This window comes from Salvelinus sp. IW2-2015, linkage group LG28 (assembly GCF_002910315.2).
Source record: "Salvelinus sp. IW2-2015 linkage group LG28, ASM291031v2, whole genome shotgun sequence".
Lineage (NCBI taxonomy): Eukaryota > Metazoa > Chordata > Actinopteri > Salmoniformes > Salmonidae > Salvelinus > Salvelinus sp. IW2-2015.
Genome location: NC_036868.1, coordinates 9,954,399 through 9,968,792, shown reverse-complemented (window position 1 = coordinate 9,968,792; position 14,394 = coordinate 9,954,399). Strand labels below are relative to the sequence as shown.

At 42.4% G+C, this 14,394-nt stretch overlaps 1 protein-coding gene across 1 annotated transcript; it reads left to right on the top strand.

Annotated features, from left to right (window-relative positions):
• Window positions 1-254: 254 nt before the first annotated feature.
• On the top strand, window positions 255-14,015 carry LOC111954599 (DBH-like monooxygenase protein 1 homolog). The gene is made up of 12 exons (XM_023974460.2): window positions 255-616; window positions 2,005-2,151; window positions 2,354-2,521; window positions 2,721-2,804; window positions 4,994-5,173; window positions 5,318-5,420; window positions 5,621-5,787; window positions 6,030-6,221; window positions 6,638-6,697; window positions 8,007-8,149; window positions 12,884-13,052; window positions 13,330-14,015. Exons 1-12 carry the CDS (start codon window positions 344-346, stop codon window positions 13,483-13,485), a joined length of 1,842 nt encoding a protein of 613 aa, XP_023830228.1. The 5' UTR covers window positions 255-343; the 3' UTR covers window positions 13,486-14,015.
• The last annotated feature ends 379 nt before the right edge of the window (window positions 14,016-14,394 follow it).

The following is a 14,394-nucleotide window of genomic DNA, read 5'->3' as shown; positions in this document are numbered from 1 at the left end:
CCTGTCGATACAGACAGTTAAAAGTATGTATAGCCTCTATCACGGTCCTATGCTGTACTGCCGAAAGCCATAGCCACCTGTATGTACAACGAACCACTCAGGTAAGGCCTGACCACAGAAGTAGCCGTGTGGGACGTGTCTCTAAAGATCAAAGGGGCCAGCACACATTTCGACAGTTGTAGTGAGAGAATGAGAGAAGCGCTGCTTCCTCGCAGATTAAGCGTCCTAGGTCGCCGCGCACAACTGGCAAACCTCTACAGAAACGTCAATTTATCTAAACAACGACATTCAATGAGACATTTTAGTTTGTTTGTAGTTGTTTTTTTTTACGTCAACGTTCACAATGTTACCCGCGAAATATCGTAGTGTCCTAGTTTTCTTCACAACTTTTTGGTTTTACGCATCTTTTTCCCACGGGAGCGGATTTAGACATTCGACTATCTTGGACCCTCATGGGAAATACCATCTAAAGTGGAGGTTTGACCGGCGAACAATTACTTTCGAAATAGAAGTGGAAACGACAGGATATGTAGGATTTGGTCTATCTCCCAACGGTGCAATGGCGTTGTCGGATATTGTCATTGGTGGAGTCACAGATGGAAGACCCTATCTACAGGTATGCACCTGGGTTTTACAGAATGAAAGTGACGCAGCTAGGCCTATGCCTTTTTATCTCGAGGTGGGCGACTTTCAATTGCATTTTTACATGACATACATACACTTCAGTTGTGCTGCTATAGGAAAATAAGGATTTATATTACATTTACGTTGAACTCTTTTCCCAAGGCTATTTGGGTATACTGTGGGTGTTGAAATAGTCCTATCTAAATCCTGATTAAAATAGCTATAAAAAAAATTGCCATTGAGGATCTCCAAATTAAACCAATAGTGACATCTGTTATTGGTTAGGTGTAACTAGGTATGGTAAACTGCTGTGATGCACAGCCAGCCACTCATGGCTTAACTCCAACAGTGTAAGGGGTCTTGATATTGCTACACATCACAGGAATCTCGCTCTGCCTCAGGGATCAGGGATGAGGGATAACATTTCTGGCAATGATGCCACACAATCTAAAATAACCTCTCTCATTGTGTTACCAGAAGGAGAAGGTAGCTGTAGTTTTGTGCCAATGTTGTTGTTGTTTTCCCGCCTTAGTGGAAAATTGTCATACATATTTGCAAGCTAGGCTTGGCAGTGACAGCCAGACACTTGCCAACAACAGCCCCATGTTATACCTGGTGCTAACATGGGTCCTGTGTCCTGAGATCTTGTCCAGATTTTGATTGTACCCACATTTTCAGAAATCTGTCTACACATGCTATTACAATGTGTCTCCGATCTGTCCATGGTGTCCCCATTGTGACCAGATTTCCTGGTTCCTCCCTGTATGCTAATTATTACAGAGCCATTCTTTCAAAATAATATTTATTTATTTTAAGACACAGTCAATGGTGCCACCTGTCTATGATTTTAGAGTTGTCACTGTGCAGATCCGTCTACACTTGTAAGATATCCAGACACAATGCCTGACTACCTCCGGAGGTGTTCAATGCCTGACTAATGCATGCCAGGAAGATCTGATCACAATCCGATCACAATGCGCCTTTTAATCGACTACACCTGTCTAAAAATGTGGGGACAATCAGAATGTGGACAAGATCAGGACAAAAGACGCTAGTGCCAAGATGTTAGTGGCAGGTATAAACGGGGCTCAAGACAAATTAGGTATAGTAACTGTGGTAACAGTCGTCATCCTAGCTATAGTAATCGTACAGTAATAGGTCATTATTATTAATAATAATAATAACAGTAATGGACATTTGTAGTCTAGAGTGCTCTTTCAATTGTGTCATAAGAACACTGGTTTTCCCCAAGTTTAGTGATTTACATCTATGTATCTATAAATAAACTGAAGAGCTCTCTTAACCTCTCCTTCATTTTTGCTTAATTACAGTGTTATTTCAGCCAGAATAGTTGTGTTTTATCCGGCATGCTTTCTACAGGATTACTTTGCAGACGCCAAGAGAAAAGTGCAAAGAGATGTTCAGCAGAACTACAGGCTGGAGTATGGCAGGGAGAACAATACACACACTGTCCTGGCTTTCAGCAGGGATCTCCTGACCTGTGACACAAATGACAAGGACATCACGGTACGTGGGTGGTGGAAGTGTTTTATCTATGGGAAATGTGGGGGTTGTTTGTATGTTTAAATGTGTGCTTGTGTATGGGGTAAGGTGGGTGGGCGTTTTAGTTGAAGTGTCAGTTCATGCCCGAGGTGTCATAGTACTTCTTACAGAATTTTTACATTGAAATGAATTGATAGATAATAGATGTGTAATATGTGCTGCCCAGGAAAGCACAGTGAGGGTGATATGGGCCTACCACAGTGAAGATGTGGGACCGTCAGGACCGATGTACCATGGCGTGAACAGGGGGAGGAAGAGTATGCGGCTCCTCGACCCAGGAAGTAAAGCTAATATTACCTCTGGGACTGACTTTTTCAACTTGCAAAACATTAACGTAAGTATGACAGCCGGAGAAGACCAAAGCTACCCACTATCCATCCGTCTCTTAAACAAACCTGATACCACTTCTGGCTTTTGTTACTTCTGAGAGACCTTTCCAACTCTAAGACCGTATTTGCACCGTGTGAGATTTAGTCACATTTTTATCAAGAGTCAACATCAGTCTTGCTGTCTTGTTGTTTCTCTCAAGATAGGTGCCAGTGCCGTACAAGGACACTACCTACTGGTGTCAGATATTTAAGATCCAGGAGGTACAGCAGAAGCATCACATAATTAGAGTAAGTACACGCTTGGAAATCATTGAGCTATATTAACATCACAGCAGAAAAACAATAGCAAATTGACGACAGGCTTTCTCTTGAGGAAGGACTAGCCTATAGTTCAGTCATGGCGCAGTCATTTTGTTTACCCTTCTCTAAAGGCATCTCACCTGGATAGTTTGAGTTTTTATTTGTCTGCCTGCCTCCCTCTTTCATTGCTGTCTGAAGTATGTTCCCGCCTGTGGGGAGCACCTGCAGCTTGTTTACAGCCTCAAATTGCTACTGTGTATTAAAAGAGCCATTGTTTTAATTATATACCCCAAACATAATTGAACAAGTATGAAACCAAAAGGCTTCAAAACACACTTGATTAAAAGAGGTAGCGCGTACAATTTAGAATCAAAGGTATGGTACGATGACAGATTGATTTGTCATAAATACCAAATGTGCTCTTAAATCTAAATACCAAATGTGCTCTTATGTTTATCTACACTGCCTTAGCTATATAATGTAATATGGAATAGTGGTACTGTATCGTCTTATCATTTGTCATATCACTTACAGTAGGACTATTCTGCCAAGTCAAACAATGTTGCACAAAAACAAAACAAAAAAGGCAAATATTGAGAGCAGTAGAAGGTGCAAAATGTATTTCTCAAATGCTTATGTTCATTTGTCTCTCTGGACACACTATTCAAGGTGAGCATCTCATTGCTTCTTTTGATGTTGTCATGGCTATGGCCTCTTCGACGTCCGAATGCCTGGACTGAGCAAGAGCTCAAAACAAAGAGTCTTCAGTCATTAAGTGAACCAGAGCCAGAAAGAGATAAATATAGCTCGCTCCCTCTTCTCTTACTTCCCCTCCAGCACATAGCTTACTGTACTGCCCATGGAGCTGGTTCTTCTCTTCTGTTCTCCACTCTGCCACTCTGATGATAACAATTAGAGCATAGACTGAGAAATACCAGCACCATTCTAGACTAAAAATATGCTCCAGTGAAAAAAAAGATGTGGAAAATCCTAGCCTTATTAACAGCTGGGGGTGTCTGATTCCACTATGCACAACACGCGCTGTTGTTGTAAGATAGCCCATATATTGTTGTGAACTCTTATTTTKGAGGGATCTTTGCATAACGAAATGATGTAAGATACTAAAAGAGTTGCTAGCACACAATTAGAGTGAAACGGAAATCATTTGGTTATCCAAATGGGAGTCAGGCTGTTGTCATTAAACATATTTTTCCGTCCCAGATGTGTTCATGTGCGTGTGCATGATGTGTGAGTCAGCGAGTGAGAGGCAGTATGTAAGACATCTGTTTTTATGCGTGATCTGAATAGGACTGTCTCATCCAATTCATCTGTGGTCTATGAAGAAAAATTACCGTTGTTCTTTTTGGGGTTTTAAAGCATTTATACAGAAGTTTAAAAGAGCCAGTCTCATTTTCCCTGTCCTGACATAAAAATGTAAAAACCATTCCCATGGTATTTTCTCAGTCACGGTTTCTCTCTCTACCCTCTGCTCCACCTGTTTCATCCCTCTGGGGGATTTATTTGGCCTTTCACCACCTCACCACACCCGCTTTTATCTTGGGCAACCTCACTTCCTGTTTAGCTGACTCTGACTTTCAAGACTTCCTGAAAACTGTGTCTACATGACATGTGTATTTTAGTTTGATAGACGTATTCTATTTAATAAGGTCCTCTATTCAGAGACAGCGGCCTATAAAGTGTTCAAATCGTCTAACAAGGGATACTCTTTCTCCCCCTCTCTCATGGCACAATCTCAACCTCTAACTTCGACTACGACAGCTGCTTCCACCCTAAATAATAACAATTGAGAAAAAGTAAAAGGAAGAATGTCTAAATATTTATATGGTGGTCATAGGCCAAGCTTTGGTCTTATGTCATGCTGATTTGAAAGGAGGCCTCACAGTATGATGTCACAGTTTGCCCAGCAGGCAGCAAGCTGCTTTGCTCAGAATCGCAGGCCAAACTAGAGGCCCCCATTGAGGAAAAAATATTATTTTTCACTACTTCCATCCTATGGTGAGCAGGGCCAACCGAATCCTGTTTATCCCATCTCATGTGTATCCTACGGTTAAGAGCAATAGAATTGAGGTCTTTTAAGGCAAGTGTAGGCAATTCAAAAGAAGCCAACTGTGGTTAGAATGCATTCAAATGTACAACTTCCCCTCTTTTGTTTACAGATTGAGCCTTTGATTCAAAGGGGTCACGAAAACCTGGTTCATCACATTCTGTTGTATCAATGTGATAGCAACTTGAATGAGAGTGAGCTCGATGCCAGCCATGAATGTTACCATCCAAATATGCCTGACTCATTTCTCACCTGTGAGACGATAGTCTTCGCCTGGGCCATTGGTGGTGAGGTGGGCAATTGTTTTCTACTTGTAGTGGTTTTAAATTCAGCGTCGTAATACATTTCATTAGCTACATGTATTTGCATGTATCGGAGTGACCATGTAAGCTTCCTTATCGACATGTTCAGTATGCCTCTCAATCTACCCTCACAGGGATTCACCTATCCACCCCATGTTGGACTGTCCATTGGCACAGCCATAGACCCTGTCTATGTCCTGATGGAGGTCCACTATGACAACCCAGCCCTTCAACAAGGTATAGTATACCAACAAGGACGCGTCATGTTACAGCGTGTTACATAAACAGCGAATGTGGCTTGTTTGCCATGGCCATTGTGTTTTTCCTTTGCACCCGTTCACAGCATACATATGTGTGTGCCAAAGTGACATCTACAGCACTTTACAGTGCAACGGTCAGTTACCCTGTTAATGGTAATGTTACGGTTTCCTTCTCAGGAGTGGTGGACAGCTCTGGCCTGCGTCTCTTCTACACCCCGGAGCTGCGTCAGTATGATGCAGGTGTGATAGAGACAGGTGTGTGGGTCAGTCTGTACCACATGCTGCCTCCAGGCATGCAGGAGTACGTCTCAGAAGGACACTGTACCCGCGAGTGTTTGCAGGAGGTAAAACAGCCAGCTCCGGCGGTGTTTCTCAATCTGGTGCGATGCCAAAAGTCCCATTTCACTAGGGAACAACAGGAGTCCAACATCCACTGTTAAATTACTGTTATGCTATATCACCTACAGTGACAAGCCTTTGTTTTATTCTTGCTACGTTCCCAAAACAGTGATCATCCAAAAGTGCAATTAAACTAAAAAAGCACTTTCTGCATCTGTGAGAGAATATCTCTTTGCTCCTCCATCAGTCCCTAGGCCAGGAGATGCCTAGCGGAGTGAGGGTGTTTGCTGTTCTGATGCATGCCCACCTAGCTGGCCGCGCCATCAGAACCAGACACTTCCGGGAGCAGGAGGAGCTGCAGCCCCTGTCACATGACGAGGAGTTTGACTTCAACTTCCAGGAGTTCCAGCTGCTGAAGGAAGAGAGGCTGCTGTTACCTGTTGGTACACTGCTATACTGTTAACCTGACATGTTAAGTAGTGAAGGAAACATGGGAATATAAATCTGCTGCTTGAGCTTCCCATGCAGGTCTAAGCATGTTTACCTCACCCTTTGATGAACAGTAAAGATTTATGATTGCATTACTTTGATCCACTGACATACTGTAGATACAGGACAGAAGTGGTTCATTTTGGGGGGTTTTGCTCACTTATGTGAAAAAGATTTCATACCAACGGCTTTTGCCTTTGACCGCAGCAGTACAGCCGTGCTAAAACCACAGTAAGTCACACCTTGTGTACTGTTGCTTTAGTGTTATATTGATGTTGTACTTTATGACAACGCCATTCTGTTTGATGTGGGGTTCTAAATTCACAACCAGAGAAGAGCCTTGATTTCAATCTGTTTTCTTTTCAGAGTGACAATTTGATCACAGAATGCAAGTACACCACGAAAGGCAGACAAAACATGACCTGGGTAAGAATGTACTACTCACAATCCACATGGATAAATGAAAACATACTTTTTTTCTTCTTTAATTATCTGTTTTTATGAGTTTACAGAGATCACAACATTTTTCAGTGTGTCCTATTGGTCCTCCGGCTGAGCCTATTTGAGCTCGTGTTTCTCATCTGTCTGTGCTTCCAGGATTTGATGATTTGGTTGGTTGCCGATTGGTACAATAGTGATCATTTCCACGCCAATTTTATTACAGAACCCTTTAGGATAGAGCTATGGGATWATTTCTTTGACTTCAGCATCGCCATGAGACAGACACAAAGCACAATGTTTTGAAACATTCTTATCTTGAAGAATAGTTATATTGAAGAGCACTATCATTCCTATTTCTCAAAATTAAGAAGGATAATATATCAATGGAAAGAGCGTAGGCTAGTTGAATGCCATTGAATGGAATTTTGTTATAGGAATGAGTTGTGTTTCCCCTGCATGAACCTCTTGGTTGATACTTTCAGATGCATGTGTCAAAGACTGTCTGTTCTTGGCTGAACAATCTGTCTGCAAATACAGCCCCAGGACCACAGACGAATCTTGGTTATATCGCTGTTTGCAGCTACTGGCACTGTTTCTTACAGAGACGTCAAACTAACACCTTTCTGACGACTACAGTCGTAAAACAGGGGTAGTTTTCTTCTGAAGTTACTCTCTACTGTTCAGGAGAAAACATGATAACTCATTGTTATTCTGGAACGATATAAAACTGAATTCTAATCCATTGTTATGATTTTGGGAATTCATGCCAATTATTTTTCCCCTGAAAAACACATTGCTTGCCATTGCAACTTTGTCCAGCACATGGCGCCATAAAGCAATGCTTTTGTGCCTGAAGTAGTACTTAAAGGGATAATTCACCCAAGTTACAAAATGTCACATTGGTTTCCTTACCATGTAAGCAGTCTATGCACATGGTATGACACTAATCCATGATTTGGTTTAGTTTCCCTGGCACTGTTTCCAAAATGCTAACATTTTAGCATTTGTGGCACAAATGGGTAAACTATCACTCACATTCAAATTTGTTCCGAAACAGATTTTCATGATTTCTTAGTGGCTGTTAGAGTTGATGATTGTTACACAGATATCAATGTATTTGTTGACAAATGTTTCTGTGGAACTAAATAGAATGAAATAAAAGTGTAATGTAATAGTTGTAAAACATGGTAAGTGTTACCTTTAATTTAGCTGTGGTATTGGCGTTTAATATTGAGCTTACTGATTGTCTCCCAGGCTTGATTTATTGATTATTTTCCTCTGGTTGTTCCTTCAGGGTGGTTTGACCACCAGGGATGAGATGTGTCTGTCATACCTGCTCTACTATCCCAGAGTGAACCTGGCCAGGTGTGAGAGCCTCCCTGAGATCACCGGGCAGCTCAAGTTCATTGGAGTCAAAGAGATCCAGGCTCCTGTCACGTAAGTATGCAGCTGTATACTGTAACTGCAATACCTATGCAGCAGTTCAAGTTGGAACCTGTAACAACAATTGGGGAAGATACTTTTGAGGTGAAGAGTTTCTCTTCCTGGAGCACCTTTCAAACGTCATACAGCATGTGTTCTCAGGGAGAAGTTTAGTTACTGCATGTTATACAGAGAGTACATACAGTGCATTCGGAAAGTATTCAGACACCTTGACTTTTTCCAAATGTTGTTACGTTAAAGCCTTATTCTAAAATCTACACAAAATACCCCATAATGGCAAAGTGAAAATATTTTTTTTGAAATGTTTGCAAATTTATAAAAAATAAAAAARAAAAATACCTTATTTGCTATGACTCAAAATACAGCTCAGGTGCATCGTGTTTCCATTGATCATCCTTGAGATGTTTCTACAACTTGATTGGAGTCCACCTGTGGTAAATTCAGTTGATTGGAAAGGATTTGGAAAGGCACACACCTGTTGTCACGTTCGTCATAAGGAATGGACCAATGCCCAGCGTGCGTAGAGTTCCACATATTTTAATAAATAGAAACTCACCAAACAAAACAAACAAGCACAAACGAAACGTGACGTTCTGGACTACTCACAGGCAGCTACACAAACACAAGATCCCACAAAGCACAAAGGGGAAATGGCTGCCTAAATATGATCCCAATCAGAGACAACGATAAACAGCTGCCTCTGATTGGGAACCATAACAGGCTAACATCGACATATAAACACCTAGATGACCCACCCTAAATCACACCCCGACCTAACCAACATAGAGAATAAAAACTCTCTATGGTCAGGGCGTGACACCTGTCTATATAAGGTCCCACAGTTGACAATGCATGTCAGAGCAAAAACCAAGCCATGCGGTCAAATTAATTGTCCGTAGAGCTCCGAGACAGTGGGGAGAACAAGTATTTGATACACTGCCGATTTTGCAGGTTTTCCTACTTACAAAGCATATAGAGGGCTGTAATTTTTTATCATAGGCACACTTCAACTGTGAGAGACGGAATCTAAAACAAAAATCCAGAAAATCAAATTGTATGATTTTTAAGTAATTAATTTGCATTTTATTGCATGACATAAGTATTTGATCACCTACCAACCAGTAAGAATTCCGGCTCTCACAGACCTGTTAGTTTTTCTTTAAGAAGCCCTCCTGTTCTCCACTCATTACCTGTATTAACTGCACCTGTTTGAACTCGTTACCTGTATAAAAGACACCTGTCCACACACTCAATCAAACAGACTCCAACCTCTCCACAATGGCCAAGACCAGAGAGCTGTGTAAGGACATCAGGGATAAAATTGTAGACCTGCACAAGGCTGGGATGGGCTACAGGACAATAGGCAAGCAGCTTGGTGAGAAGGCAACAACTGTTGGCGCAATTATTAGAAAATGGAAGAAGTTCAAGATGACGGTCAATCACCCTCGGTCTGGGGCTCCATGCAAGATCTCACCTCGTGGGGCATCAATGATCATGAGGAAGGTCAGGGATCAGCCCAGAACTACACGGCAGGACCTGGTCAATGACCTGAAGAGGGCTGGGACCACAGTCTCAAAGAAAACCATTAGTAACACACTACGCCGTCATGGATTAAAATCCTGCAGCGCACGCAAGGTCCCCCTGCTCAAGCCAGCGCATGTCCAGGCCCGTCTGAAGTTTGCCAATGACCATCTGGATGATCCAGAGGAGGAATGGGAGAAGGTCATGTGGTCTGATGAGACAAAAATAGAGCTTTTTGGTCTAAACTCCACTCGCCGTGTTTGGAGGAAGAAGAAGGATGAGTACAACCCCAAGAACACCATCCCAACCATGAAGCATGGAGGTGGAAACATCATTCTTTGGGGATGCTTTTCTGCAAAGGGGACAGACGACTGCACCGTATTGAGGGGYGGATGGATGGGGCCATGTATCGCGAGATCTTGGCCAACAACCTCCTTCCCTCAGTAAGAGCATTGAAGATGGGTCGTGGCTGGGTCTTCCAGCATGACAACGACCCGAAACACACAGCCAGGGCAACTAAGGAGTGGCTCCGTAAGAAGCATCTCAAGGTCCTGGAGTGGCCTAGCCAGTCTCCAGACCTGAACCCAATAGAAAATCTTTGGAGGGAGCTGAAAGTCCGTATTGCCCAGCGACAGCCCCGAAACCTGAAGGATCTGGAGAAGGTCTGTATGGAGGAGTGGGCCAAAATCCCTGCTGCAGTGTGTGCAAACCTGGTCAAGAACTACAGGAAACGTATGATCTCTGTAATTGCAAACAAAGGTTTCTGTACCAAATATTAAGTTCTGCTTTTCTGATGTATCAAATACTTATGTCATGCAATAAAATGCAAATTAATTACTTAAAAATCATACAATGTGATTTTCTGGATTTTTTTAGATTCCGTCTCTCACAGTTGAAGTGTACCTATGATAAAAATTACAGACCTCTACATGCTTTGTAAGTAGGAAAACCTGCAAAATCGGCAGTGTATCAAATACTTGTTCTCCCAACTGTATCTGGGGAAGGGTACCAAAAAATGTCTGCAGCATTGAAGGTCCCCAAGAGCACAGTGGCCTCCATAATTCTTAAATGGAAGAAGTTTGGAAACACCAAGACTCTTCCTACTGTAGATCTGGCTGCCCGGCCAAACTGAGCAATCAGGGGGGAATGGCCTTGATCAGGGAGGTGACCAAGAACCCGATGGTCACTCTAAAAGAGCTCCAGAGTTCCTCTGTGGAGATGGGAGACCCTTCCAAAAGGACAACCATCTCTGCAGCACTCCACCAATCAGGCCTTTATGGTAGAGTGGCCAGATGGAAGCCACTCCTCAGTAAAAGGCACATGACAGCCTGCTTGGAGTTTGCCTAAAGGCACCTAAAGACTCTCAGACAATGAGAAACAATGGTCTGATTAAACCAACATTAAACTCTTTGGCCTGAATGCCAAGCGTCACGCCTGGAGGAACCACCATGCTTCACCGTAGGGTGGGTGCCAGGATCATGCTGTGGGAATTTCTTTCAGCTGCAGTTACTGGGAGACTAGTCAGGATCGAGGGCAAGATGAACGGAGAAAAGTACAGAGAGATCTTTGATGAAAACCTGCTCCTGAGCTCTCAGGACCTCAGATTGGGGCAAAGGTTCACCTTCCAAAAGGACAACGGCCCTAGGCACACAGCCAAGACAACGCAAGAGTGGCTTCGGTACAAGTCTCTGAATGTCCTTGAGTGGCCCAGCCAGAGCCCGAACTTGAACCCGATCTAACATCTCAGTAGAGACCTGAAAATAGCTGTGCAGCGACGCTCCCCATCCAACCTGACAGCGCTTGAGAGGATCTGCAGAGAAGAATGGGAAAAACTCCCCAAATACAGGTGTGCCAAGCTTGTAGCATCATACCCAAGAAGACTCGAGACTGTAATCGCTGCCAAAGGTGCGTCAATGAATTACTGAGTGAAGGGTCTGAATACTTATGTAAATATGATATTAAATTATTTTATTTTTTWATAAATTTACAAAGTTTCGAAACATTTGTTTTTGTTTGTCATTATGGGGTATTGTGTGTAGATTGATGAGCAGAACATTTTTACTATCCATATTATAATAAGGCTGTAACGTAACAGAATGTGGAAAAATCGATGTTAATACTCTCCGAATGCACTTATGTTCGCTCAGGCCGGAGAGAGAGAATAGGGGACTGGAAAAGATTTATGGGACAAGGAGATTGCAGGCCATTAGAAGGAAGGAAGGACAGAGGAATATGGACTCACACTAGCCCAGTGGGGTCAACATGTGGAGCTGAGCTGCAGCTGAGAACAGTGATACTCATTGTCCTGTTTTAGGCGATTCTGTTATGTTCTACTAGTTAGCATGCTGGAATTTGACGGCGAGATACACAAAGCAATAGTTTATTGTTTTCCTCACTATGTTTTTTGCTCTTGAGTTCCATTCATTTTGTTCAAAATAACATGTTTTTCATCAACTTAAAGGAAACCATACACAATAGTTGCTGTGAAAATAATAATTGTGCCGTAACGTTTCAATTTGTTTGCTTTAAGCACATAAAAGAAAATCCTACAATATAACGTCATTTTACTTCATATAATGATTACATTACCGTACATAGAAGTCAGTTAATTGTATGTCCGGTACAGTAAACACAGTTCAACGTGTTCCTTAATCCAATGCTACGTATTGTAATGTGTCCATGGTCTCTACTGTTCATATGCTCCTGTTTAGTAGGTTGTGTAAGGTAGACCTTGGCCCTGGGAATAATGAGAGGCCTGGAAATGAGAGCCTATTTCATGGGTTGAGTCTGGAGTGCATTTACTCCTCCTGCTATTACAGCGGGACGCAACTCCTTTTGTTCTCATTTACAAGAACGAGGAGGTTTTTGAATAGATCAGGTTGGCTGCTCTGAAAAGATTGGGTTACACAGCTCTTTCTTCCATCCGAGAAAGGCTATGTGCTCTCCAAGAAACCTTGTCGTAAAGACGAACACTAACCTTCTGTAAACACAAACAGGCCTTAGCAGGAAACTACTAAATGTCCCACTTCCCCTATCGTCTACCTCAATGGAAATGCTTTGGGAATGATTTGGTTAGCAGCTCTGCCCTTTTTCCTTCTGACCATAAGTTGTCCAAAATGTTGAATAATGTACATGTACACGTATGCAGCGACTGATATATTGCGCATCAGCAGGCTTCACTTAATGTACATTCCTCTTCTGTCAAAGGACCTGGCCTTTCATGATCAAGAGCCCAAAGAAGTACAGCAACCTGTCCTTCACAGAGGCCATGGACAAGTACAGGTGGTCAAAGAAAAGAGGGAAGTCCTTCAACGAGATGGTTCTACAGCTGCCCATTAACGTGCGCTGCTCCAAGTGGGGGCAGGACGAGTGGTCGGTGAGTGTTCCGTCAGAGCTGGGGCTGAGGATCAGGCAGCTGGGGCTGGGGCTAATCTGGTGCTATCAATTAGTCTCTGACGGAAATACATATATGTCATCCACCAATGAAACTGTGCCCTTTCACTCTTCCGGGATGTTGATTTATATTCATTTTGTTGAAAGTTATTTGTTTAATTTGACTGTATAATATATGCTTGAATGTGCTTTGGATAGTCATCTTCCTCACTATATTTCATAGTTATTCCTATTTCCCTCTCTTTCTTTTCCCCCTCCAGATTCAAGGGACGTTAGTGTCACCACCAGAGGCGAAGCCTGAAGTCAAGCCTCCCTCCATGGTGTGCCGTTCTGCCTCAGAGCCACACAGCGGAGTGGTTCTACTCTTTACATTGTGCCTCACATACTCCATAGTCCAGGCCTGTTTAAGCCTTTAGCCTATAGCCTATAGCCATGCAACTGTGTGAATCACACCACTCACCGTGGAATGAAATAGGATTGGTCATCAGAGGCAGAGTTATTAGAAGGAATCTTCCATTAGATGTGCTGATGTTCACATGGTGGATTTTTGGGAGGTTATTGTCTAAATATATATATAAAAACATACTTTTTAAAATGTTTTATGTCCAAGAGTTAATAAATGTTTATTTAGAGTTGTATTTTGGAAAGTAGCAGTATTAGCTATGGCCGAGATGGTCAAGTTTAGGTTGGTAGTTATTTTACGTTGAGTGTAACACCCTTTTTGCTAGTATTGCCCATGACACATTCTTCATAAAGCCTATGATTTATGGATACATTGCCCAGAATTTAGGCCTTCAATATAGTCCCAAATACCAGTGATTTTCTCCAGATTCAAATGATTCAAATAATTGACAAGGCTACATAGAAACATATAGATGGCTCAGGGTCGTTTCAGTACTGTAAGGCCACTGTTACAGCCTTGGTCACCCTGGTACCGCTAGGAACATCTCTCCCTAAGGCCGCAGTGCTGCCAGCACCGCTAGTCCGACTTACAGCGATTACTCTGACTGAGTAACTCCAATGTGCCAATGTCCCATACAGTCGCAAACAGGGCAAAAAGGAAGTTCTCATTCTTGCTTTTCTGTTAGGAGTTGGAGAGAAGAGTCATGGAATATGGAATAGTGTGTTATTTCCAGACCATGTGGATGACATTGGATGAATGGTTGATTGAATGGATGAGTGGATGGATTTTTTCCATCTAATGGATACAGCAAGATACATCAATGGGATAGGGACGGGGAAAGAAGGTATGTGAATTATTAGATGACATGGGACATTTATGAAAAGGTATTACCATCATGATCTTTTACTAAGTTATTGAGTGT